The sequence below is a fragment of the Pseudonaja textilis genome, chromosome 1 (assembly GCF_049901715.1).
Source record: "Pseudonaja textilis isolate UNSWEBS1 chromosome 1, rPseTex1.2, whole genome shotgun sequence".
Lineage (NCBI taxonomy): Eukaryota > Metazoa > Chordata > Lepidosauria > Squamata > Elapidae > Pseudonaja > Pseudonaja textilis.
This window is the reverse complement of record NC_141990.1, coordinates 4,059,292-4,085,998: the sequence shown is the minus strand read 5'-3', so window position 1 is coordinate 4,085,998 and position 26,707 is coordinate 4,059,292. Positions and strand designations below refer to the sequence as shown.

At 46.9% G+C, this 26,707-nt stretch overlaps 2 protein-coding genes across 2 annotated transcripts in view; both read right to left on the bottom strand.

Annotated features, from left to right (window-relative positions):
- The window catches only part of NLE1 (notchless homolog 1), a 28,917-nt gene extending 12,348 nt beyond the window's left edge, over window positions 1–16,569 (bottom strand). Inside the window, exons 1-9 of the mRNA XM_087924795.1 lie at window positions 16,408–16,569; window positions 14,326–14,493; window positions 13,316–13,533; window positions 9,533–9,612; window positions 8,877–8,953; window positions 7,525–7,622; window positions 5,080–5,272; window positions 3,334–3,469; window positions 1,292–1,338 (exon numbers count right to left, since the gene is read on the bottom strand). Of these exons, the coding sequence (XP_087780921.1) occupies window positions 1,292–1,338; window positions 3,334–3,469; window positions 5,080–5,272; window positions 7,525–7,622; window positions 8,877–8,953; window positions 9,533–9,612; window positions 13,316–13,533; window positions 14,326–14,493; window positions 16,408–16,470 (1,080 nt within the window). The 5' untranslated portion in view covers window positions 16,471–16,569. The remainder of the gene's footprint in view (window positions 1–1,291; window positions 1,339–3,333; window positions 3,470–5,079; window positions 5,273–7,524; window positions 7,623–8,876; window positions 8,954–9,532; window positions 9,613–13,315; window positions 13,534–14,325; window positions 14,494–16,407) is intronic.
- Window positions 16,570–21,209: 4,640 nt separating this feature from the next.
- AKAP10 (A-kinase anchoring protein 10) overlaps window positions 21,210–26,707 on the bottom strand; it is a 54,507-nt gene continuing 49,009 nt past the window's right edge. The window contains 3 exon segments of the mRNA XM_087924745.1: window positions 21,210–22,539; window positions 25,009–25,107; window positions 26,564–26,616. Of these exon segments, the coding sequence (XP_087780871.1) occupies window positions 22,534–22,539; window positions 25,009–25,107; window positions 26,564–26,616 (158 nt within the window). The 3' untranslated portion in view covers window positions 21,210–22,533.

Sequence of the window (26,707 nt, the reverse complement as noted above, 5' to 3'; positions counted from 1 at the left end):
AGCCCTCCTCCCATATATAAAAGGCACTACAGACAGAATCAGCAAGATCCTCCAAAAACACAACATCAAAACAGCATTCTGCACAAACAGAAAAATATCCACCATCCTAAGAAACCCCAAAGACAAAATCGAATTAGAAAACCAAGGAGTATACGAAATCCCCTGCACTGCCTGCCCTACCACATACATCGGACAAACTAACAGAAGAATAAGTGCACGCATTGAAGAACATAAGAACTCAATCAAAAAAGAAGAAACGACCTCTTCCCTGGTCCAACACCTCAAAGCCACAGGACATGAAATTGATTTTAAAAATACCAGAACTATCGCCAAAACCGAACACTTCAACAGCAAAATAATCAGAGAAGCCATAGAGATAGAAAAACGCCCACACAGCATGAACAAACGAGATGACACCTCCCGCCTTCCAGCCATTTGGAAACCCGCCCTCATGAACAGACGAGTACCTAACATGAAGAATGACACCAGACCCACACCCATGAGAGCCACACAAGATGCCACCACCACACTTCCATGTAGAAACAGACTCCCACCCACTCAGAAGATGAGACACGACCATGGACCAGAAGCTGCACTGCAGCTGCATCACTACCCACTTCAAACCCCTCCGAGCCATACATGAAGCAAACCGACACCCACTATGAAGATGTAGCAGGACCACGAACTCAAGCCAAACAGCAAGATCACAGCTCACCAACTCAAATCCCCAGCAACTAAGACTAACCTGAGCACAACCAAGCCCCCACCTGAACAGAACACGCTCCAACCAATCAGAACACGGCTAACCCCCAACCAATCAGAACACAGCCAAACCCCCTACCAATGAGAACACACCCCACCCAATCAGAACACAGCCAAGCCCCCACCCAATCAAGTCCCACCCCACTGGCAGTTAAAAGGAGGAAGCAGCTGCAATCTCACATTACTCTGAGAAGCACAGAGCCGGAGACAGAAGCCTGAAGATGATGAATGAGACTTCATCGAAACGTTGCCTAGATACTTGAATCTTACGCGGAGAAAACCGAACAACCAAAGATCCATATATATATATGTATGTATGTATGTATGTATGTATGTATATGTATTAATTGAAGCATCACAATGAACTATGCTTTGACTGCGACAAGCCGGATTTACCGCAGAAGCGTTTCTTTGCTAATAAAAAAAAATGTAAACTAAAAATCACTTTTTGAAGACCTTCCCATCTTAAATTAAATATTCAATGTCCAATTGGCAAAAAATTGGGGGAAAAAGTATCTGGGATTCTTACCCGGATTTGATTGTATCTCAATAGTGCGTTTTGCTTGATTTCCGTCACTGCAAGAAAAGCAAAGGGAAGGATAAATAGGATGTATGGATGTTACAGGTAGTTCTTGCTTAACGACGGTAATTGATTAGAATCAGAATAGAGCTGGAAGGGACCTTGGAGGTCTTCTAGTCCAACCCAACTGATCAAGCAGGAAATTCTAGACCATTTCAGACTAGTGACTGTCCAGTCTCTTCTTGAAAACCTCCAGTGTTGGAACACTCACGACTTCTGGTGGCCAGGCGTTCCACTGGTTAATTGTCCTCACTGTTAAGAAGTTTCTCCTCAATTCCAGGTTGCTTCTCTCCTTGATTAGTTTCCATCCATTTTTTTCTTGTCTGGCTTTGGAGAATAAATTGACCCCCTTTTCTTTGAGGCAACACCTCAGATATTGGAATACTGCTATCATGTCTTCCTCTAGCCCTTCTTTTCTCTAGACCAAACCCAAATCCTGAGATCCTTCTTCATACGTTTTAATCTCTAGGGCCTTTTTAGTTGCACTTCTCTGAACTTTTTCAAAAACCTTTTTTTGTAATGCGAGAACCAAAACTAGCTGGAGTATCCCAGGTGTGACCTTACTAAAGGCTTTATAAAGCAGTACTGATACTTCACGTAATTTTGATTCTATGCCTCTGTTTACACAATCAAGAATTGTGTTAGCTTTTTTGGCTGCTGCTGCACAGGTAAGATAACCTTAATTGTTACGTACCTGCATGCACAATGACACACGTTAAAATAAAACTGACATCCTGTTCTTGAAAGAAGGAATACCACCCACCAAATAATCTCACCCCACCAAGGATAACAATACCAAGGATTAATGATACCAAGATAATAACAACAGCAACGCCAAAATGCGAAGTTATACAAAAATGGCACTGAAAAACGTATATTAATCACAGTCCATTTTGAAGGCCTAACAGAAAAACCTTCTGAGAGTTAACACGGGTTATGTGACGCGGGGAAAATCTATTACTAAATCTGGTTGTTCTGAGACTTAGCGATGGCCATACCGGCAGCCCCTGTTGCTGTCATTAAACAGGGATGGTGGGTTGTTAAGTGAGGAGCTCCTTGCAACTTCCTAATGGCTTCCCCAATGCAAATATATTGGGGAAGCCAGAAGGAAATTGCAAATCCAGGCAGCTCACAAGCAGACTGGAGAGCACTGAGTGGCTACTAACTGGGCAGGGGACGGAGCGTGAGTGGGCGGAGGAGGGTGTGCAGATGGGTGGGATGGTAGCAAGCACCTTGTAACCTTCTTTGCTGGCTTCCCCACTGACCTTGCCTTTGGAAAGACGGCAGGGAAGGTTGCAAATGGTGAATATGAGACTTTAGGATGCTATAACCCTCATAAATACAAGCCAGTTGCCAAGCGCCAAATCATGATCAGGTGACTGCAAGGGCACTGGAGCAGTCGTAACTTCGAGGACTGGTTGTAAGTCACTTTTTTTTCAGAGGCACTGTTACTTCAAACAGTCCCTGAACGGATGCACATAACTCAAAAACTACCTGTCGAAGGTAGTTTTTCGCCGAACATTCAACATTCTACATTCCTTGGCTGTTTCTGCATAAAATAGTCTTATCACTTGAAAGTGCCGCTCATAATATTCTATTAATCCAATGCGGTGCTCAATTTCCCCACGCAGTGGGACGCAGGGTGGAACATCTTTTAAACTCTGCCAGACGATTGTATGACTTTTGCTCTTTGGTTCGATGCCTTGTGAAACTTACTCTACAACAGGAGGATCCAACTTTCGCAGATTTAAGATCTGTGGATTTCAACGCCCAGAATTCCCCAGGTGGTGACGTCCACAGGTTTTGTGAAGTCTAGGAGTTAAACCACCACCACCCGCTTCCCAAAACATGCTGGCTGGGGAATTCAGGGAGTGGAAGTCCACCCCATCTGAAAGCAAGCTGACCGGGGGATTCTGGGAGTTGAAATCCACCCACCTTAAATTCCCCCAAGGTCAAAAAACATTTGATCCAGGCACGCCACATGCTCTTACATGATCCGCTCAAATCCTGGGGGTTGATAGAAGCTTTGGCTGGCTCAAAGGCTCCTGTCCGGAGAACATAATCCGTGCTGAGGGCCATGGTGTTGACCCAGTGCGCATGGCCCTGCAAGGTACGGCACAGGATGCCCTGAGGACGACAAAAATGCCAGGCATCGATCACTTCCCTCCATTCATTCTGTGGAGAGACCCCCCCCCACTTCTCCTGAAAAGATACTAAGCCCCCTTGACTCATCTATCCAAATGTGGCCGCAGGGGAGAAGACAGGAAGCATTACCTGGTCCAGTGGTTAAGGCATCTGGCTAGAAAGTGGGAGATGGTAAGTTCTAGTTCTTCCTTAGATATGAAATCCAACTGAGTGACTGGGTGCCAATCACCAGGAAAGGGTGAGTTCTAGTTCTGCCGTAGTCATGAAAGCCAGCTGGGTGACTTTGAGGCAACCACAGAAGACAATGAGTTCTAGTCCTGCCTTAGATATGAAACCTGGCTAGGTGACTATGGGCCAATCACCAAGAGACAGTGAGTTTTAGTCCTGCCATAGATATGAACCTGGCTAGGTGACTATGGGCCAATCACCAGGGGACAGTGAGTTCTAGTCCTGCCTTAGATATGAAACCCAGCTGGGTGACTTTGGGCCAATCACCAGGAAAGGGTGAATTCTAGTTCTGCCGTAGCCATGAAAGCCAGCTGGGTGACTTTGGGCCAATTACCAGGGGACAGTGAGTTCTAGTCCTGCCTTAGATATGAAACCCAGCTGGGTGACTATGGGCCAATCACTAGGGGACAGTGAGTTCTAGTCCTGCCTTAGATATGAAACCCAGCTGGGTGACTTTGGGCCAATCACCAGGAAAGGGTGAATTCTAGTTCTGCCGTAGCCATGAAACCCAGCTGGGTGAGTATGGGCCAATCACCAGGGGACAGTGAGTTCTAGTCCTGCCTTAGATATGAAACCCAGCTGGGTGACTATGGGCCAATCACCAGGGGACAGTGAGTTCTAGTCCTGCCTTAGATATGAAACCCAGCTGGGTGACTATGGGCCAATCACCAGGAAAGGGTAAATTCTAGTTCTGCCCTAGCCATGAAACCCAGCTGGGTGACTTTGGGCCAATCACCAGGGGACAGTGAGTTCTAGTCCTGCCTTAGATATGAAACCCAGCTGGGTGACTTTGGGCCAATCACCAGGAGGCTGGGAGTTCTAGTTTTGCCTTAAGCATGAAACCCAGCTGGTTGATTTTGGGCCAATCACCAGGAGACAGGGAGTTCTAGTTTTGCCTTAAGCATGAAACCCAGCTGGTTGACTTTGGGCCAATCACCAGGAGACGGTGAGTTCTAGTCCTGCCTTAGATATGAAACCCGGCTAGGTGACCATGGGCCAATCACCAATAGACAGTGAGTTCTAGTCCTGCCTTAGATATGAAAGCCAACTAGGGGACTTTGTTGCCTGTCACTCTCCCATAGCCCATCCCACCTCACAGGGTTGTTGTTTGTAGGGAGGAAGGTGCGTTGGATATGTTCATTGCCTTGTATTGTTTGAGAAATAATAATAAAGGTGGAATACAAACAAATATACGAAATAATCAATAAGCAAATTGGTAATTGCGCTGTGTTGCCCGGGCCAACCAAACCACAACGGGGACGACATGCAGAGGCGGGAAGAGAGAAAGAAGCTACCAAGCTATTTTATTTATTGTATTTATTCAGTCCGTATGCTGCCGTATGCCCCACGGCTGGGCTACTTACATCCTGGGCCCTCCAGACTTTGATGGTGCGGTCCTGCGAAGAGGAATACAACAAGCCGTCGCCCCCCCACCGGAGGCAAGTGACTGACTGAGTGTGGCTAGTGAGGATCTTGTCGCAGCGGCCAGCCACCGTGTCCCAGATTCGAACGCTGCCATCTTTGGAAGAGCTGGCTAAGTAGCGACACTCGGGGTTCCTAAAGGTAAAGAAAGAAAGAAAGAAAGAAAGAAAGAAAGAAAGAAAGAAAGAAAGAAAGAAAGAAGGGAGGGAGGGAGGGAGGGAGGGAGGGAGGGGAGGGAGGGAGGGAGGAAAGACAGAGAGAGAGAGAGAGAGAGAGAGAGAGAGAGAGAGAGAGAGAGAGAGAAGCTGTTAATTTTGCTCTAAAAATAATCAAAAACAGGCATAGGTTCAACAAGCCAACCCACTGTGTTGCAGAAGGAGAACCTAGGAAATAGAACAGAACAGAATAAAGAATGGAATGGAATAGAATAGAATAGAATAACAGAGTTGGAAGGGACCTTGGAGGTCTTCTAGTCCAACCCCCTGCTCAGGCAGGAAACCCTGTATCAGTGGTGACTAACCTTTTTGGGCTCCTGTGCCAAAAATTGTGCTCGTGCTCGCCTGCTCACATGCCAGCACCTAAAAGGTAATGCGCATGCCCCCACCCACCCCCTGCGCATGCGTGCTCAATCCTCCCCCCAGCCACCCCCTTACCTGCACTGCACATGCGCACGCCTCCCAGCTGATTTTCAGGCCTTTTTCGGCCTCCCAGAGGCTTGAGGGAAGCCTCTGAAGCCTTTGTGGGCCGAAAAGTGGGCCCGTTTTGTCACTTTCCTGTATTTCCAAAAATACAGGAAGTGATGGAACGGGCCTGTTTTTTTGGCCTAGAAAGGCCGCAGAGGCTTCCCTTGAGCCTCCGGGAGGCTCAAACGGGCCAAAAATCAGCTGTGAGGCACATGCAGGTAAGGTGAGGTAAGTCTGCCTGCAGCTCACGTGCCCGAAAAAATGGCTCTGCGTGCCATCTGTGGCATGAGTGTCATAGGTTTGCTATCGTGGCTCTATATCATTGCAGACAAATAGTTGTCCAGTCTCTTAAAAACCTCCAGCGTAGGAGAATTCACAACTTCCGGTGATAAGCTGTTAACACTGATTAATTGTTCCAACTGTCAAGGAAACTTCTAATTCTAGCTTTGTTCTCCCCTTGATTAGTTTCCCTCCGTTGCTTCTTGTTCTGCCTTTTGGTGCTTTGGAGAATAGCTTGACTGGCTCTTCTTTGGGGCAGCCCCTCAGATATTGGAGGACTGCTATCCTGTCTCCCCTGGTCCTTCTCTTCATTAAATTTAGACATACCCAGTTCCTGCAACCGTTCATGTTTTAGCCTCCATTCCCCTAATCCTCTTTGTTGCTCTTCTATGCACTCTTTCCAGAGTCTCAACATCTTTTTTACATCGTGGTGACCAAAACCGGATGCAGGATTCCAAGTGTGGCCTGACCAAGGCCTTATAAAGTAGTATTAACGCTTCACATGATCTTGATTCTATCCCCCTATTAATGCAGCCTAGGGCTGTGTTGGCTTTTTGGGCAGCTGCAGCGCACATCTGGCTCCTATTTAAATGATTGCCCTAGATGGTTGTGGCCTCTATCTTGACTTTTTAGATGTCCTTATGGCGCTGGGTACAATATTGGATATTTTTCCTGCACCTTAGGTGGAAATGCAGATGAAAACTACAGTAAAGAAATTGTTAGGAATAACAAGGTTACCTAACGTAGTTTGGGTAAAATAATATATATATATAAACTATGATAGTAAGTTTAAGTGTGTGTCACTTTAAACTGCAAAGCATGCAATTTTGGGTGCGGTGTGAAACCGCCATAAGAGGGAGCAAGAGAACCTGTTGGATTACTGAGGATTGCTGGATATACTGGATTGATGGTTTGTTAACTGCGTGTTCCCTGCTGCTGAAGGAAGAGAGGAGTTGTGACTTCTTCATATCTCTACTGCGAAGAGATATATTACTGGACTGATATTTGTAAGTTTACTGACCTCTTTTTCGACACCGGACTTTGCAACTGAATAATCCCCGGACGGACTGAATTAGTGAATGATATATGGACTGTTTGACTATGCTATAACTCTTACTGGAATAAACTATTTAACTAGCACAGTGTATCTGTTTTACTGAGTGTAAGCTACAAAAATGTTTATCTCACATATTTTGCCTGTCTGCCTGACTGCCGTGCAGATTCTGCTAGGGTGTATCCCTAACAGAAATAATGCACAATTGTGATTTAAAGCCAAGATGTTGATTAAAGCTAAAATTGTGATTTAAGCCATGATTAAAATATAAACCACGATTGTAATTTAAGGTCCCTTCCTTTAGAAGTGCAGAGCCAGGGAAGATTTATTTTTGGGAGTGGGGTGTGGGTGGATCTGGAGTGGTGACTTACACATGCAGAGGTTCCCAGCAGAGCGAAGTGATCCACTTAGAGTGACCCACCAAGATACGGCCGATCTGGATCCCGGTGCTTGGATCCCAGAGCATTATCTGCATAGAAAGTTCATGTGGGACACGTTAAGAAAACACCTTCTCAAAATGGTTTATGTGTTTGCGCAGAGATGGCTAAATCGACTGTTTTGATTAAAGAAAAGGAAGAAAAAAACACAATTACTTTTGTTTCCAACTTAGAAACCATTTCTGGACTTTGCGCTCAAGGTGGGGGCGGAAAAAAAGGAATCTTTGGTTTTTGGGTTTTACCGGTTAGATAGATTTGTTGATATAGAAATGGCTAGTTTATACTACTATGTAAAAGTAAAAAAAAGGTGAGCTTTAATGTCCCAAAGGTGCTTTTTTCAAGAGGCAACTGGACTTTCTGGTTTTTCTTCTAAGACGTTTCGCTTCTCGCCCGAGGAGCTTCTTCCGCTCTGACCGGATGGTAGGGAACGGAAGGATTGATACTCCTGGAATGACCCAAACGGGCGTGGCACAAAGGCAACACAGTCCCATAAGTAAGAAGAATCCCTTTAGTACCTCCAACTTTGCCCCCAATGTCCAGTTACCTTCGGTTGGAGAAAAAAACTCTCCCAAGAACGGTCTTTAAATGGAGGAAATTCAGTCCGAAAACAAACCGTAAATAAAAATCCACACAAACCAGGCTGCAGTAATTAACTTGACAGGGAAGGAGAAGGAATTGCAGACTTGAAAGGCTGGCAAAACACACACTGTTAGGAAGATGCCAGGAACCCAGATAAGCCTCAACAATACCGGATAATTCACGATTTGCTCTCAACAGTTTGCTGTGCGCAACTTCCCGTTTTAAACACTGTGTTCCCAGTTGCAGCTAATGAAGGGAATCAGGGCCCTTTCCTCCCCTGTAAGCCATGCAACTCATTGCTCCCTTTTCCGTTCCTCCCTGTGTGCCCTAGGATTAAGAGGGGGTGGGCCTGGGTCTTCCTCCGAACTCCCTCTCCCTTGTTCTACCTCTCCCCTGCTCTGCCCAGCCTGACTGTGCCCTTCCCCGGTTCCTTCCACAGCCAACAGAGCCACACTTCCACTGCCTATCAGCTGCTCAACCTCCCCCTCCAAATCAGATTCCGACAGGGGCATAACAACTCCTTGCAGACAGCTGGTCATTTGCATCCTTTTAGAGGGTTCTTGAGGCCACTTGGAGGTTTCCCTGTGTCTTCATGGTCACCTGAATAGTGCAAATGAGTGTGGAGCCTTCTTGGAACTGTTGTAGAAGGCTCCATACCCATCCGCACCACTGAGGAAAACAGAAACAAAGCCGAAAGGAGTACTTACCTGCCCGTTCTTGCACCCAGATGCCAGTTTCCTTCCGTCAGGCGACCAAGCAATGCTCAGCACCCAATGACGGTGACCTGTGGAGGTATGAAGGAGGGAGAGTTACTGGACAAAGTCCACCAGCCGACGAAACCAAAAGATTTTAAAATGCTTACTTTAAGTCAGTGTTACTCAACTGTGGTCCCTTTAAGGCACCTGGACTTCAACTCCCAGAATCCCCCAGCCAGCATGGCATAGAACAGTGCTTTCTCTAACATGGCCACTGCAAGATATGTGGACTTTAACTCCCAGAATTCTCCAGCCAGCACGGGCATAAAGCAACGTTCTTCAATCTTGGCCACTTTTAAGAGGGCCACTTCAACCCCAGCTGGGGAATTCTGGGAGATGAAGTCCACCCATCTTCCATTGGCCAAGACTGAGAAGCCTTGGCCTAGACCAGAGGTCTCCAAACTTGGCAACTTGTGGACTTCAACCCCCAGAATCCGCCAGCCACCATGCCATAGAGCATAGTGTTTTCTCAAACATGGCCACCTTTAAGATGACCACTTCAACCCCAGCTGGGGAATTCTGGGAGTTGAAGTCCAACAAGTCATAAAGTTGCCAAGTTTGGGGACCTATGGGCCTAAACCATCCCCCTTCTGCATGTGAAGACTCACCCTTGGCAGTAAAATGCGGCGTCTCCGTGTTCAGGTCCCAGAAGCGGACGGTGGTGTCCCCAGAGCCGCTGGCCAGGTACCTGAGGAGACAAACTCTCAGGCTGACAGAGCCAAGGCACAGCAGTTGACCAGATGCCATTCAGGGGTCAAAAAAGTCAAGATGGCAACCAAAGCCCACCCCAAAAATGAGCCCTTCAAAGTAGGCCAGACTTAGAAGCCCAAGTCATACAGATTAATAATACAAAGTAGGCCTGCACTGACAACTAATAATTCTCCATTCAGCTCTTAAAGTGAGGCCTATGTGACGGAGCCCAATTCTGCAACTTATTTTTTTTTGCTGTGGTCGTTAAGTGAGACATCCCGTGATTGGTGACCTTCCCCACCAATGCTGCTTCTCAGGAGGTTGCAAAGGTAACTGCAGGACTCCACAACCGTCACACGGTTGGGATTCTTTTATCCTCGAACGGGCGTTAAACATATGGCTGTTATTAAGCGAGGACTACCTGCACTACTTTTATTACAGGTAGTTCTCAACTTACATCACTTGAGGCTTTCAAGAAGAGACTGGACTGCCATTTGTCAGAAATGGTGTAGGGTCTCCTGCTTTGGGCAGGGGGTTGGACTAGATGACCTACAAGGTCCCTTCCAACATAATTATCTGTTACGACCACAACTCAGTCCCAAATATTCATCACTAACCGAGACAGCTGTTCAGTGAGTTTTGCCCCATGTTATGACCTTTCTTGCCACCGCTGTTAAGCAAATCGCCACAGGCGGTAAGTTAGTCACACGGCTGTGAAGCGAATTTGACTTTCCCCACGTGATCTCAGGACCTGGGACACTGCGACCATCATAAATGGGAGTCAATTGCCAAGCAACCAAATTTTGGTCAGGTCACCATGGAGAGGCCACAACGGTCATGTGTGTGAAAAATGGTCATAAGTCAGATTTTTTTCCTGTGCTGTTTTAATGTCGAATGGTCACTAAAGGAGTGGTTAAAGTCTAGTTATTGACTTTCAACCATTCCTTTAGTTAGTTATAACTAAATGTGCGTTTGCTTACATGTGTATATGTGTGTGTACAATTATTTTGTGAAGATGTGTATTTTGCTTTTATATACAATATAAACATAAAAATTTATATATAAATTTTCTGTGCTACAACTTTAAAAGCACAACTATAATGACATGGGAAAATACGTGAACAAAGCCAAATACCATACATATAAGTATCTGCGAAAACTTAAGAATGAAAATATATATATATTTGTTTTCTTAAGTTTTCGCGGGTACTTACATGTATGGCATTCAGCTTTGTTCGGGTATTTTCCCACGTCATTGTAGTTGTGCTTTTCAAGTTGTAGCAACGTTTCAGCAGAATCTCATCTGCCATCATCAGGCTTCTGTATTGCATTCGTCTGTGAGTCAGACTTTCACAGACGTTTCTGTTTTAAATTTGAGGCTAGCCTACTGCTGTGCCAGAATGGTTTTTTCTTATCCTGATTGGTTGGGAGTTTGGGTCCGTGTTTATTGGTCTTGGAGTTTGCTGTGTTCTGCTTGATTGGTGTTTCTAATATCTCCTGTCTGTTTTGTGGCTTTTTTTGTGTCTTGATTGGCTGGCAACATTGTGTTTCCTGTATTGGAGGCTTTAAGTGCAGCTTGGCTCTGAGTAAACGGATGGCTATCATTTAGGAAGCTAGGTTTCATCTGGGTGCCTGGTTGGGGTTTTCTATAGTGGCTAGGGTTTTGGTGCCATTGAAGTTGCTGCTATGACCTGTGGCTTTCATGTGTTGGACTAGTGAGGAAGTGTGTTCCAGTTTTTTTTACTGCATTTTTGTGTTCATCTAGGCAGGTATTTATTCTTCTATTGGTCTGTCCAATGTATGTGGCAGGGCATGATGCACAGGGGACATATATGACCTCAGCTACAGAATTATCAGAGAAGCCATAGAGATTGAAAAAAGACCTGAAAGCATGAATAGAAGAGATGATTCCACCAGACTGTCAATTTATCTGGAAGCCTGCACTCTCAAACAAAAAAATCTCCACATCACTAGCCAGGCAAACACCTGGGCACAAACAGATCCCCCCTGATACTTCCAGCTCAAACACACCCCAACCAGGCACCCAGATGAAACTGAGCTTCCTAACAAATGATAGCCGTCCATTTACTCGGAGCCAAGCCGCACTAAAAGCCTCCAATACAGGAAACACAATGTTGCCAGCCAATCAAGACAAAAAAAGCTACAAAACAGACAGGAGATATTAGAAACACCGATCAAGTTAAAGAGCAGCAACCAGCTTTAGTACAGAACAGCTGAGCTAAGCCACGCCCAGGCTCCTTGCTGTCTCCTTCTTGCTCACACAGCAAATACTCTTTCGGTTTCCAAACAGCCCTCAACTCTCTCACACACTGACAGGACGCTAGCCAGATGGATACTAATGGATGCTTGGTAGGCAGAGGCAGAATTTCCACCCTCCCCAGTATTTTCCTCCCCAAAAACTAAGCCCAACCATAGTTTCCAAGCGAAGCACGGGTATAGAGCACATCTCTATCGACACACACACACACAGATTTATAAATACCATAGTTATACAGGTAGTCCTTACAACCATTCCTTTAGTTATAGTCATAAATATATGTACAGTACATAAATGTAAAATACATAGTTATACACCAAGTCCTTGACTTGCAACAGTTCATTTAGTGACTGTTCAAAGTTACAACGGCATCGAAGAATGTGACTTATGACCATTTCCCCATGCTTATGACCATTGCAGCGTCCTCACAATCATGTGATCAAAATTCAGATGCTTGGCCAGTGACTCCTATTTATGACGGTTGCAGCGTCCCTGGTGGGGGGGGGGGGGAATCACGTGATCCCCTTTTGCGACCTTCCGACAGGCAAAGTCAACAGAGAAGCCAGACTCACTTAACAACCCTGTGACTAACTTTACCACCGTAGTGATTCTCTTAAGAGCTATGTGTTAAGGTATGAAAGGTTTTAGACCAGGGGTGTCCAACCTTGGCCACTTTAAGACTTGTGGACTTCAACTCCCAGAATTCCTCAGCCAGCTTTGCTGGCTGAGGAATTCTGGGAGTTGAAGTCCACAAGTCTTAAAGTTGCCAAGGTTGGACACCCTGGTTTAGACACTGAGGAGCGGTGAGTAGCTGCACGATGCTGTGAAGCCGATGTAAGTCTGGCTGATGTAACCAGAGAACATGGGTCTTTCCCTTTAAGGCTGGAGAGTAAAGTTCCCTTTAAGAGGTGTGTATATTAAAAGGCAGCCATTAGAGGGTGTGGTTCTCTTTCCTTGTGGCCAGTATTCAGCGCAGAAGTTCTCTGTCTGTTAAGAAGAAGAAAAGCTCACTTGCAAAAGTATTTTGCCACCAGGTGTATATTGTCTTTATATACCTGCTATATATTAAACCACTGTTAATATCTAAGTCTCTGTGTGCTGTGTGTTGCCCCTGGGTTGTCTCATAACGGTAGCCACGCCGCCAAATGCTCTGACACGGTAGCAAGAAGGGTTGTAAAACGGGACAAAATGAACAGAACCGACGTTAGAAGCCGACAGAGAGAGAGAGGAGGGGCTCCTTTTGGAGCAAAGAAGCAAAGCTAGCCCCCAAACTGTCATTTTGGTAGGCTGGGCAGCAAGAGAAATTTGGCGCTCAATTGTGGTCATAGGTCGAGGACTACCTGGAGTCCTCGACTTCTGTCCACAACGGGGCACGTAACTCCTTTCCCTCCGGCACCCTGATCCGAGCTACACCTCCGCTTACTTCCCAGTGGGGCTGAAGGCAACCGAGATGACGGCCTCGCTGTGGCCCTCCAAGGAGCTGGTGCAGCGAGTCACGGCTCGCACCCGGAACACGGCCTGGGGCTGATAGATGATCTCGACCACCCGCTCCGTCTCCAGGGCCAGTTCGGCCAGGGTCTTCTGCAGGCAGGCCACGATTTCGGACTCCTGGACGTAGAAGGCCAAGGGGACGGGCTCCTCCTGGGTGGCAGCAAGGGGTATTGGTGAGAGACACAGAGTAAGCTTGGTAAAGTAAGGTAAGCTTGATTGTTGTTGTTTTTTAGTGTGAGCAGGCTGGGGAGGAAGGAAGGTTGGAGGAGGGGAAGGAAGGAAGGAAGGAAGGAAGGAGAAGTAGAGGGAGGAAGAGGAGGAAAGGAAAGAAGGAAGGGGAGAGAGGAGGAGAGGGGAGGAAGGAAGGAAGGAAGGAAGGAAGGAAGGAAGGGGAGAGTGGAGGAGGGAGGGAGGAGAAGTAGAAGGAAGAAGAGGAGGAAAGGAAAGAAGGAAGGGGAGAGAGGAGGAGAGGGGGAGGAAGGAAGGAAGGATGAAGAAGGAGAGGGGAAGGAAGGAAGGAAGGGGAGAAAGAAGGAGAAGGAGGAAGGATGGAGGAAGGAGAAGTAGAGGGAAGAAGAGGAGGAAAGGAAAGAAGGAAGGGGAGAGAGGAGGGGAGGAAGGAAGAAGAGGAGAAGGAAGGAGAGAGGGACGGAGAGGGGGAAGAAGTAGGGACAGAGGAAGGAGAGGAAGGAGGAAGGAAGGAGGTCAGGGAGGAGGAGGAAAGGAAGAAAGGGGAGAGAGGAGGAGGAAGGAAGGACAGAGGAAGGAGAGAAAAGGGAAGGAGGAAGAGGAAGGAAAGAGAGAGTGGGGAGGGGGAAAAGACGGAGAAAGAAGAGGAAGGAGGAGGAGGAAGAAAGGAAGGGAAGAGAGAGAGGGTGTAGGAAGGAGAAAGAGAAGCAGAAGGAAGGAAGAAGAAGGAGCCCCCCTCTGCCGCAATTGTACCTTCTCCAAGAGGGTGTTGCAAACCAACTGGAGCTTTTCTGGGGTGATATCCACGGGGACATCAAACGGGGCCCCCAGAACCTCCCCGGCTTCATCTTTGAACTGGATCAGGAGCCGCTCAACGTCCGCCGTCATTTTAAAACTGTAGTCGGCTCTTTGCCCTCTGGCCTAGAAAACAAAGGAGTACAACCAAAACTCAAAGGAGCCCCACCAGCATCTACGACCCCCCCTCCAAGCTCTCTTTGGGCACCCCCTTCTCCACATGAACACCCCACTTTCCCCATCACAGACGTTCAGAAAACTCTCATGAGCTGCTAGAAGCCAGAACAGGGAGAGATTATTAGAACACCTGCTTTCTAGGATGAGGTCAGAAACATGAATGTATATGTCAAAAAGAAGTCAAGATGGAGGCAAGGAGGTATTTTAAAAGAGGCATCGCTCCTGTCTTGACTTTCTGGTTCTTCCCTCCCACTCCAAGAGATGACCAACCTGGGGTAATAAGGCTTGGAAGGGACCTTAGAGGTCTTGTAGTCCAACCCCCGGCTCAAGCAGGAGTCTTTACACTATTTTGGACAAACTGGCTGTCCAATCTCTTCTTCAAAACCTCCAATGAGGGAGCATCCACGACTTTTGGAGGGAAGCAGTTCTATTGGTTAGAAACAGATGAACAGAGTTGGAAGGGACCTTGTAGGTCATCTAGCCCAACCCCCTGCCCTATACCATTTCTGACAAATGGCAGTCCAATCTCTTCTGGAAAGTCTCCAGTGATGGCAACTCCCACAACTTCTGAGGGAAACTTCTGTTCCATCGGTTGATTGTTTTCCCTGTCAGAAAGTTTCTCCTTATTTCCAGGTCTCTCCTTGGTCAGTTTCCATCCATGAGGTACCTGGCATTCAGGTACCTTGAAGATCAGTTTGACCCCTTCCTCCTCTCTGTAGCAGCCCCTCAAATATTGGAAGGCTGCTCTCCTGTCTCCCCTGGTCCTCCTCTTCCCTAGACTAGCCAGGCCCAGTTCCTGCAACCGTCCATCATATGTTTTAGCCTCCAATCCCCTCATCATCCTGGTTGCTCTTCTCTGCACTTTTTCTAGAGTCTCAACAATCTTTTTTTACAGTGTGGTGACCAAAACTGCATGCATGCAATTAACTAATGTTAATTGTCCTTGCTCTTAGAAAGTTTCAAGAGGCACCTGGTTTTTCTTTGAAGACGTTTCGATTCTCATCCAAGAAGCTTCTTCAAACTCTGACTTCGCCTTCAAAGAAAAACCAAGAAAGTCCAAGCTGCCTCTTGAAAAAGCACCTTTGATGACGGGAGAATCTCCATAAGACACTTTAACTTCTGCATTTTCTATTTATTATTATACTTGTTATACTTGGAACAGTTTCCATCCTGCTAAAAGAGACCTTGTACACCACCCAACGCCCGGATCTGCTTATCCCCAGGTCCTTGGGAAGGGCTCCATAGGGGGACTAAAATGCCAAATCCAGTCTCAACATCTATCATCCTCATCATAATAAATTACCCTCAGTCCATTGCAAAAGGCAGCTTGACTTGAAATAACTCTGCAACAAGACCTATACATTATTAACCAAGAACGTCCGCCTATTCCAGGTCCTTGAGAAGGACTCGATAGGGGGATTTTAAAAAATGCCAAATCCAGTCTGAACACCTGGTTGCTGGGCGAGAACCCCTTGAGCACCATCGGCGTTGACAAAATCCCTGTCCGTCAATTGCAAAAGGCAGTTTTGCCACGAAACTTTGAATGTTATTAAACAAGAACATCTGGGAAAGGACTCCATGAGGGGATAAAAATGCAAAATCCAGCCTGACTGGGCGACCAAGCACGACCAGGATGAGATATAAGGGGGAAACCCTGAACAGGGGGGAGCGGGTCAGACTAGAAGACCTCTACGGTCCCTTCCAACTCTTCCTATTGTGTTATTGCTTGGGAGCGTTGTTCTTTCTCCGCTCCCACCCCCAGGGCCGTATGTCTCCACCCCAGCCCCCACTTTCCAAAATATGGGGTGCTGCTGCCTTACCTCCCGCTCCCAACTTGGCAAAAAAAAAGTAACCCCTCCAAACCTGCAGCCGGACGTTTCTGCTCCAACTTGCCTCCACGTGGGAAAGGAGGCTGTACGTCATCATTCCGCGACAAGGCACAGTTTCTGACTCGGCTGCCACCTGCTGGAGGAAGCGGGGATCCTCCGCCAGAAGTTTATTTATTTGTCAAGTATTAGATAACAGATATAAATATGAAAATGGTGACGAATATGTGAAATGGATACAAATAAAAAAAGAAACAATAGGACAGGGACGGTAGGCACGTTGGTGTGCTTATGCACGCTCCCTACTATAATTAATATAATATAATATATAATATAATATATATTATAATAAATATTATAATATAATATATATATATAATATAATATAATATAATATAATATAATATAATATAATATAATATAATATAATATAATATAATATAATATAATATAATATAATATAATATAAAATACTGTTAGGAAAGGGTGAGGTCAAGTTGGGAAAAATCTTATCTAAACGTGAGAACTGGCAAACACACACACACACACACACACACACACACACACACACTTACCTGTGCTGGCAGAGTTTCTTTCTTTGGGAGTTTCACCTGTAACACAATCCTGGAGATTTTGATACACCCACAGGTCTTAAAGTTGCTGAATAATTATTTTCCCTGTCAGGAAGTTTCTCCTTAATTTTAAGTTGCTTCTCCCCAGGGGGATTCTAATTTTTTTAAAAAAAAAAAAAACCGGTTCTGTGGGCATGGCTTAGGTGGCAGGTGTGGCTTGGTGGTCATGTTATTGGCTGGGCATGGCCAACTCAACATCGCTCACATTGAGGCACGCATCTCCTCCCCTGGCCTCTTGTGACTGTGGGGATGCTGCAACAGTCGTAAGGGTGAAAAAGGGTCATAAGTCACTTTTTCAGTGCCATTGTAACGTTGAATGGTCACTCCACACAAGCAAAGTACCAGCAAAGGAGGGGAAAAAAACTCCAGAGAAGTTCCTGAGACAGGAAGTTGAGTCCTGCCAAGAATGTAATCAGGGTTAACGGAGAGGCAGTTTCTGTAAGCAACACCAGAATGTTTCCTTCCTGGCTTCCTTACAGGATTAGGCCAGTAATTTCTTCTAACAACAGGTTCTCCAAACTGCTTAGAATTTTAACAACCTGTTCTAGTGAATAGGTGCAAACTGGTAGAATCCCACCCCTGATTCTCCCCAAGAGTAGTTTCAATCCGTTTCTTGTCTTGCCTTCTGGTGTTTATTACCCGCATACTGCCCATAAACACAAGCTTTTTTAATCTAAAAAAGAGGCTTTGCTAAACATAGTATCAATTCTTAATTTTTCTATTAAATGATTTCATTTATGATGGGATGTAGTCTGGGATTCCCAGGAGAGTGAGACTGCACCCCAGATGGCAAAGAGCTCGCTTGGAAAGTTTGGTGGAGGGTTAAAACGGCTCCTTCCTAGCGATTTCCAGAATTGGTCTGCAGTTATGCAGATGGCTGCTTTAGTCTGGCAAGAGTCTGTCTATAAGTGAAGAATAATAAAGGAAATCACTCTTGAGCAATTCCACGTGTCAGTCCTTGTAGCGCGACTATCAGGTTTGAACCTTGTATAAACCTGGCTCAGAGCCCTTCAGACACTGTTGATTAAAACTTGACAATCGTATCAGATTTTTGTTCTTTGTACCTGGGGCATCTCAGTCCATTAACCCTTGGCCCAATTCAAGCTGTAGCTGACTCACCTTTGAGGTCCCACCTACTCAAAGTTCTTTGAACCCATCTCTCTGCGAGAGTGGCCGATCTTCATTTTGGGAGAATCCCCCCCTTTTCTCAATCCCCACTCTTGGGCTGGCCATCTAAGGGGCAGAGAGCATGCAGGGGTGTCGTGCCCCTGTGGAAGACTGACTCGGAGGGAGTGGAGGAACAGCCGACAGGGAGTGGAAGTGTGGCTCCGGAGGTTGGGGAGGAGGCTGGGCAGCCGGAGGAAGAACCAGGCCCATCGCCTCTCTGTCCTAGGGCACGCAGGGTGGATAAGGGAGAGACATGGTCTACGGGGGAGGAAAGGGCCTTGATCCCCTTCATGGGCTGCAGCTGTGAGAACTGGTTAAAAGGACGGACATGCGTATGGGCCAGTGCTGGAAACAAAGCGTGGAAATATCTCTAGTCTGTCGTTCCTCTCTGAGTTTGGCGTCCTTCCCAGTGTGTGTTCCGATATCTGTGGACATCTTCAAGCTCTTATCTTGCCTGGTTTCCTTAATTGCTTCAGTGTGGTTTGTGTTGTTTTTATACTCTTTATAATTTTTAATCATTTTTAGTTTAAACGGCATTTCCTCCTTTTCGTAACCGTTTGTGGGGGAGTTTTTTTTTTAATCTCCAGTCAAGGATATCTGGAGCTTGGAAGCAAAATGAAGGAATAAAATGGGGCTTCCCCTGTTTTTGTGACTCTGTTTATTTTGTATCTCACCCTGGGTCATCACAGGTGTCAGCCTTCAAGATCTTCTACTATTGCTTTGTATCTTTTGGCTGCCATAAGTAACGGGGGGAGGAGGGGGTAAAGTCTGGGAAGCATGCTGGAGGTGTTACATTCTAGTGTTGTAAAAATGAGGAGCGGGGGGAGTATAAATTCCTGTTTAGGTTTCTATTTCTCGCTTAGCTTTCTTTTCTCTGCGCAGCTGCAAACCTTTATCAAACTATGCCAAGGTCAACCCGACAGAGGCCTCATCACCACCTGAAGATGTCCGAGTGATCATATTCACAACTTTTAATTGGAAGAATCCTTTGAACTTTTTTTGGGGGGTGGGAACATTTCCATCACTTTGTATATGTGATTTGCGTGCCTGATTTCTCAGATTCAGAAGTCTACAGTTGCTACCACTTCATTTTCAGTAAATGATATCTTTTCTCTAATCTGTGGAGTCTAAGTATTTCTTTCTTGGATTTTGAATGGAGCACCACCTGACAACAGGGGGATTTCACTTGTCAAGGCTTCCCTGGGTCTGTCCACCCCATATAGCCGGGGCCTCTTACGAAGAAGGTGAACCTACTTCCAACCAACAATCCCATTTCCTTTCCCCGACCCCCCCAGATGTCACAAATAAACACCTCGACTTCAACTTCTCCCTTGCCTGCCCAAGCTTCTGAAATGTTACCAAAACAGCTGCTTATTCTCTGGGCTCAGGATAAGCCATAGACGGTTCCATCCAGAACTACCGATGGCAAAGGCCAGAGAGCGAGGCGAGAAATTGAAGCAAGTTGGGAAGCAGTTTGCCAACCAGCACATGGGAAGCCCAGAGGTGGATTGAGGCTTCCCAACAGCGTCAAAGTCTCCGACCAGAAACGGCCTTGATTGAAGACATTGAAGGATATAAATGAACCATGGCAGAACAACGAGGACGTGTGGAAGTTCTGAAGGTCTTCTGGTTGGTAATCCGGTTTGATACCTCACAACAAGGCTCCATTAAATGCGATTCACCCGACCGATTTGTTCCTCTCCCAACCACTGCACCCAATTTCCAATGAGGGCTTGGAAAACGAACGCTCTTGGTACGGAAAATCTCCGGTGCCAAGAACATCCTGGCACAAGCCAGGAATTCAAGTCGTAAGCTGATTAGAGCTTCAAAGGCTGAGATACTCCGGGAAGGAGGGCCAAGGTCTTCGGAGGCTGACGCTTTCCGATCTTGTGAGAAGTTTGAGGAGGGAGCAATCAAAGGCCTGGATTAAGGAAGGCCGAGGACTGTCCATGGCCCACTGGGTGGGCCGTGAGAAAATTTTGGTGGGCCGCAGAGAAATGTCACCCCTAGAGCACCCCCTCCCAAAAAGCAATTAATCCAGGCTGCGCGGGAACACAAGGCTGTGCTGCCCACGTGGCCCGCGGTCACCCTCGCAGCCTACTCCTTCCTTACCTGCCTGCTAAGTTGCTAATTTTCCTCCCCCTCCACCCCCTGCGCCCCCCGGACTATCAGCTCTTCTGATGCATTTCTTGCTGTCTTATCTTTAGAACCTTCCTTAGGACTGAAGCTTCTATTATTCAGTGCAGGTAGTCTATGGCAGAAAGATAAGACCTCTAAATGAATCTGTGATTTGCCTTCATCTTTCTATATACATTTTTTAAAAGCAAAAAAGCACTTGTGCATCATCACAAAATCTTCAGAGCCGTAAAGCCTGCCAAGTTGAAATTTGGCTTGTAGGTTCCTCTTGGCTTCTAGGTGCTCAGAAAGGATTTCTCAAAATGATCATCAGAGCTATTAGTATTTCCTGTACTATTATTATTATTATTATTATTATTATTATTATTATTATTATTAAACACGCTCTGATGCTAAGGAGTCCTACTCCCCCTCCCCACCTGAAATCTTTTCTAAATGCAAGACACAAGCAGAGAAGTTTCAGTTTTACTTTCACAGCACTAAACAGCTTGAGGATAGAACAGTTGAGCTAAGCCACGCCCAGGCTCCTTGCTGTCTCCTTGCTCACACAGCAAATACTCTTTCAGTGTCCAAACAGTCCTCAACTCTCTCACACACTGACAGGAACGCTAGCCAGAGGAATACCGATGGATTCTGGTAGGCAGAGGCAGAATTCCCCACCCCCCTTATTTTCCTCCCCATCACATAGTTTCGTAGCGAAGCACGGGTATCCAGCCAGTTTGTAATAAACTGAGTGGGGCCGGTGATCCACTCAGATTGGACCCCGCAGAAGAATGACCAATGAGTGGTTTTGAAGAGAAAGATTTAAGAGCCCACTTCATTTTCCGCCAAATGAGCGGATCGAAGCCAAAAGGTGCGCACAAGTAGAAACAAAACCACACAGAGAAAACGGGACACAGGTGCCTAATTTATATATAGATATATATTTATATTTCAATCAAAACACAATTAAATATGGTTTGAGTACTGGAATACTTGGGTATCAGACAATAAGGTGGTACACGGTACCAAAGAAACCTATACACAACTTGTTTCGCTTCTTGACAGTGTCTCGCTCCAGCCGATACCGCAAAGTGACGTGCGTTTCAGTCTTTACTCCACTTTCAAACGGCTGGAGGCAAATCAAAAACTTTCCTAAAAGTAGTTTTGAGATAATAAATCCTTTTTTTTTTTTTTTTGCACAAGTCTTCAGGAAACAATGAGAACCTAAAAAAAACCAAACCAACCTCCGAAGGAATAAAAAAAATCGCAACAGAAAAAAAAAATAGGAGAAGGGGGAAAAAAAGAATATATTAAGCACGACAGAGTGGATTTTATCTCAAATATTCCAAATTCTTGTAAAATGTCTCGCGCGCGGCGAGCACTGGAGATCGGAGGAAGTTTCAGATTTATTTGGAGAAAGGGGAAAAAAAAAAAAAAAAGAAGAGGCAACTGACTCCCAAACTGCATTAAAGGAGAAGGTAGAAAAGCCGGAATCGGGAACAATTTCAGCAAAAAACAGGATTAACGTCTGACCCGGGTTTGAGTTGTTTCGCCTTAATGGACATATTTGCAAAGGCAAAGAAAACAGGAAACAGATTAAAAATTCATTGCTTATTTTTTTTTTGTTCCTTGCATTTTTTTTCAATGTCGTTTTGCAAAGTGCAGAGGTATGGAGTCACACTGGTTTTATTTTTTGGAAGGCAAGAAGAGACAGAAAAGTGGAAGGGTCCTTTTTTTAAAAAAAATTTAATTTGTCTCTGACTTCTTCTCTTTTTCCGGACTGGCCCAAAATGCACGAAGAAAGAGAATCCAGTTAATGGAATAATTCATTATTTCAAAGGATCTTCCCCCCAAAAATGGTTCCAGGGTTTTAAAACCGCTCCTTTCCCGGACACGCTGAAGATACCCTGAGCCTTTCTGATCGCAAATGTCTTTTTTTTTTTTCTGTTTTCCTTTTTTAAAAAAAGTTTGCGATAACAAACAAACAAACAAAACTAGATCGCAGCTCGGAAAACTAAAGGGCCGTTTTGTTTTTCCTCCGTGCCTAACCGTAGTCCAGAAAGAGAATCCTTGGGGAGAAGGAGGAGCTGGGGAAATCTTCCTTCCGTTGGGTCTCAAGAGAAAGGAAATCCACCTGCAGATTTGGGTGTGGGTCCCTGGCCAGGCAGCCAGGGTGAGGAAGGGGCTTTGGGGAGAGGGAGAAATTCGGGTTCCGCTTCACTTCACAGGCAGGAAACTCCTGGAGATCATAGCTGAGAAAATTAGGAGGGGAAAAAAAAACGGGGGGTGATTAAGAAACAGGAAGAGGGGGGGTCAGACTTCCATTTTGTAACGTGCATCTCCCCGAGCCCCTTTTCTCAGCAGGCCCTTTGGGGGGGACCAGCACAGCTCCCCCCACCCCCTTTTTTTGCAAAATGCAATTCCAGGCAGCCATCCCCGGTACCATCCACGCTTTCCCGACCGAGAGCCGCGAGTGAATTCCACTGACTTTTGGCCTTTCGGAGCTCACAAGGGGGGTCCCGATCATGCGCGGAATCTGGTTGTATGGGGTTGGCTGGTCAAAGGTAGCCCTCGATTTTGGACCGTCAGGGAGTCTGCGATTCTGGACGTAAATCGAGGCGGGCGAGAAACAGATCGCCATGTGACTGGGTCTGATTTGATGATCTTGTGTGGGGGTTGTATGGGTGTGTGTGTGTTGGTTGTTAAGCAAACAAAGCAGTTGTTAAATGAACTTGTTGTTCGTTGGTGATCACCAGAAATGTTGTACGTTGAAGGTATGGGGCTGCTAAGTCTCCTGAGGGACCAACTCATAAAATATCTCTACGCTCTTTTCAGAGTTGCCAACAGAAAGGGAGGGGGGAGCAGGACAGCAGCTTGGAAACCGAAAGTGCATTCCATACATAGTTTTTCAGAGATAGTAACGAGGTGACTGAAGTTTCTGCCCCGCAAATATCTAACTGGAGAGCAAGATTGATCACTCTGGGCTATGGATGTGTCCCATTGGAGAATATGAATGATGATATACCCAGAGGGGTGGGGGGGGGAAAACCAGGGTCAAGGGTGACAATGAATGGTGTGTCTCAGAGTTGGCTACACCCAGGCAGGGCCGGTAATGTTAATTTCTAATAAATCCTTTTGAAGTTTTGCAAGTTTGGCTCGAGGCTCATGATTTAATTGGGGGTGACTGCCGGAATCCTGACAGAGAGGTTGTAATGCAGGAGTGTCCAACCTTGTCAACTTGTAGACTTCTACTCCCAGAATCCCCCAGCCAGCCTGTTTTAAGAGGGATGGACTTTCACTCCCAGAATCCCCCAGCCAGCCTGCTTTAAGAGGGGTGGACTTCCACTCCCAGAATCCCCCAGCCAGCCTGCTTTAAGAGGGCAGGACTTCCACTCCCAGAATCCCCAGCCTGCATGCTTTAAGAGGGGAGGGCTTCCATTCCCAGAATCCCCAGCCTGCATGCTTTAAGAGGAGGGCTTCCACTCCAGAATCCCCAGCCAGCATGTTTTAAGAGGAGGGCTTCCACTCCCAGAATCCCCAGCCAGGATGCTTTAAGGGGGAGGACTTCCACTCCCAGAATCCCCCAGCCAGGATGCTTTAAGAGGGGAGGGCTTCCACTCCCAGAATCCCCCAGCCAGCACGTTTTTAAGGGGAGGGCTTCCACTCCCAGAATCCCCAGCCAGCCTGCTTTAAGAGGGGGGACTTCACTCCCAGAATCCCCCAGCCAGCCTGCTTTAAGAGGGGGGACTTCCACTCCCAGAATCCCCCAGCCAGCCTGCTTTAAGAGGGGGACTTCCACTCCCAGAATCCCCAGCCAGCCTGCTTTAAGAGGGGGGACTTCCACTCCCAGAATCCCCCAGCCAGCCTGCTTTAAGAGGGAGGACTTCCATTCCCAGAATCCCCCAGCCAGCCTGCTTTAAGAGGAGGACTTCCATTCCCAGAATCCCCAGCCTGCATGCTTTAAGAGGAGTGGGCTTCCACTCCCAGAATCCCCAGCCAGTATGATTTAAGAGGGGAGGGCTTCCACTCCCAGAATCCCCCAGCCAGCATGCTTTAAGGGGAGGGCTTCCACTCCCAGAATCCCCAGCCAGGATGCTTTAAGGGGAGGACTTCCACTCCCAGAATCCCCAGCCAGGATGCTTTAAGAGGGGTGGGTTTCACTCCCAGAATCCCCCAGCCAGCACGCTTTAAGAGGAGGGCTTCCACTCCCAGAATCCCCCAGCCAGCCTGCTTTAAGAGGAGGGCTTCCACTCCTAGAATCCCCCATCCATCCTGCTTTAAGAGGGGAGGACTTCCACTCCCAGAATCCCCCAGCCAGCCTGCTTTAAGAGGGGAGGGCTTCCACTCCCAGAATCTCCCAGCCAGCCTGCTTTAAGAGGGATGGGCTCCCACTCCCAGAATCCCCCAGCCAGCCTGCTTTAAGAGGGGTGGACTTCCACTCCCAGAATCCCCCAGCCAGCCTGCTTTAAGAGGGGTGGACTTCCACTCCCAGAATCCCCCAGCCAGCCTGCTTTAAGAGGGGTGGGCTCCCACTCCCAGAATCCCCCAGCCAGCCTGCTTTAAGAGGGGTGGACTTCCACTCCCAGAATCCCCCAACCAGCCTGCTTTCAGATGGGTGGACTTCAAGTCCCAGAATTCCCCAGCCAGCAGATGATTTGAAGTCCACAAGCCTTAAAGTTGCCAAGGCTGGACACCCCAGCTGTTGCCACCTGAGCCATTACCTTAGTCACCTTGTCGACCGCTGCCTCTGGGGGTTGGGCCTGTTGCATGACGTCGTTGACGATCATCTTGGCTATCCTCCATGCCATCTCCTCTTGAGCCTAGAAACAGGGCGAAGGAGTCCGTCAGCTCAGGGCATTCTGGGATTGCGACCAGCAAGCAGAAAAAATGCTATTGTTCTGACCCACAACAAACCCTCTGAAGTTAACTCAAAAATTCCTTTATTAGCAGCGCCGGCAGCCTCGGCGAAAAGTTTCTCTCTCTCTCTCTCTCTCTCTCTCTCTCTCTCTCTCTCACCACAGGCTAACAAGTCCGTCCTGTAGGGGAGATGACATCGATTCATCTCCGCCCCCTGCCTTTTATCCCCAGAGCTTGAGTAGGGGCTTCGCTAGCAGCAGCGGCTCTTCCGTCCCGAGGTCCGGCCCATAGATTTCCACTGCTCTCCTCTCCTCTGCCTTCTATGCATCTTCTATGCATCTTCTATCACTGTACCCAGTTGTTCCTCCTCTTCCTCATCAGCCACCTCCAGACCTGGGGGCTGTTGACTCTCCAACCAAGGCTTGATGGATGGCCCAGTCTGTCTGTCTCTCTGTCCTCCCCCTCCTCCCAATTTGGCTGCGGGAGGGGCCAGCGGCCACAAAAGCTATACCCCAGGACCTTCGCCTCCCCCTCCCATTCATCTGGGTCCCAAACTATATTTTCAAACCACATTCGATGGGCCACTATGCAAACGACGTACCCCCCCTACGTTCCAGTACAGGTAGTTCTCGACTTACGACAATTGAGCCTCACGTTTCTGTTGCTAAGCGAGGACAGTTGTTAAGTGAGTTTGGCCCCGTTTTACAACCTTCCTGGTCACCGTTGTTAGATAAATCCGGCTTCTCCGCTGACTCTGCTCATCAGAAGGTCACAAAAGGGGATGACATGACCCCGGGGCACTGCAAACCGTCGTAAGTACATGCCAGTGGCCAAGTGTTTGAATTTGGATCACGTGACCAAGGGGGATCCCGCAAAAGTCATTAACTGGGGAAAATGGTCATAATCACTTTTTTTCAGGGCCCTTGTAACTTTAGATGGTCTCTAAATGAAAGGTTGTAAGTTTGAGGCCTCCCTCTGTTTGCTTAATGGCTGTTCAAAGTTACTAAGGCCCCCTCAAAACATGACTTATTACCAGTCCTCATACTTACAACCGTTACATCTGCGTGATCAGGTAATGCACATTTGGGACCTTGATAACTGGAGCCCATATTTACGATGGTCGCAGCATCCCAGAGTCACTATATTTGCAACCGTTCCAAGTGGCTTCAATGGGGAACGCCGGATTCACTTAACAACCATGTGTCTCATGTAACGACCGTGGCCAAAAGGGATGATAAAATTGGGCGTGACTCACTTAATGATGAATCAACCCGAATCAATAGTTCCCAAGTATTCAAAGGAGCTCCTTCTGCAACCATTTTCTTTATTCTGGGGAGGAATTTTGGGTTGTTCTGACCTAAAACCTGCCTGTCCCCCCCCAAAGATACATATTTTTTCTGTAAGTGTTGAGTGCCTTACCTCATCTGTATTTCCTTGCACCCATTTCTTCATTGCTTGTGAAAACATGGACCCTGAGAAGAGAGGAAAAAGAAGGGCAGAGAAATTTCAGGTTTTATGAAGTCAACATGACTAGCTGGGGGATTCTGGGAGTGGAAGTCCTCC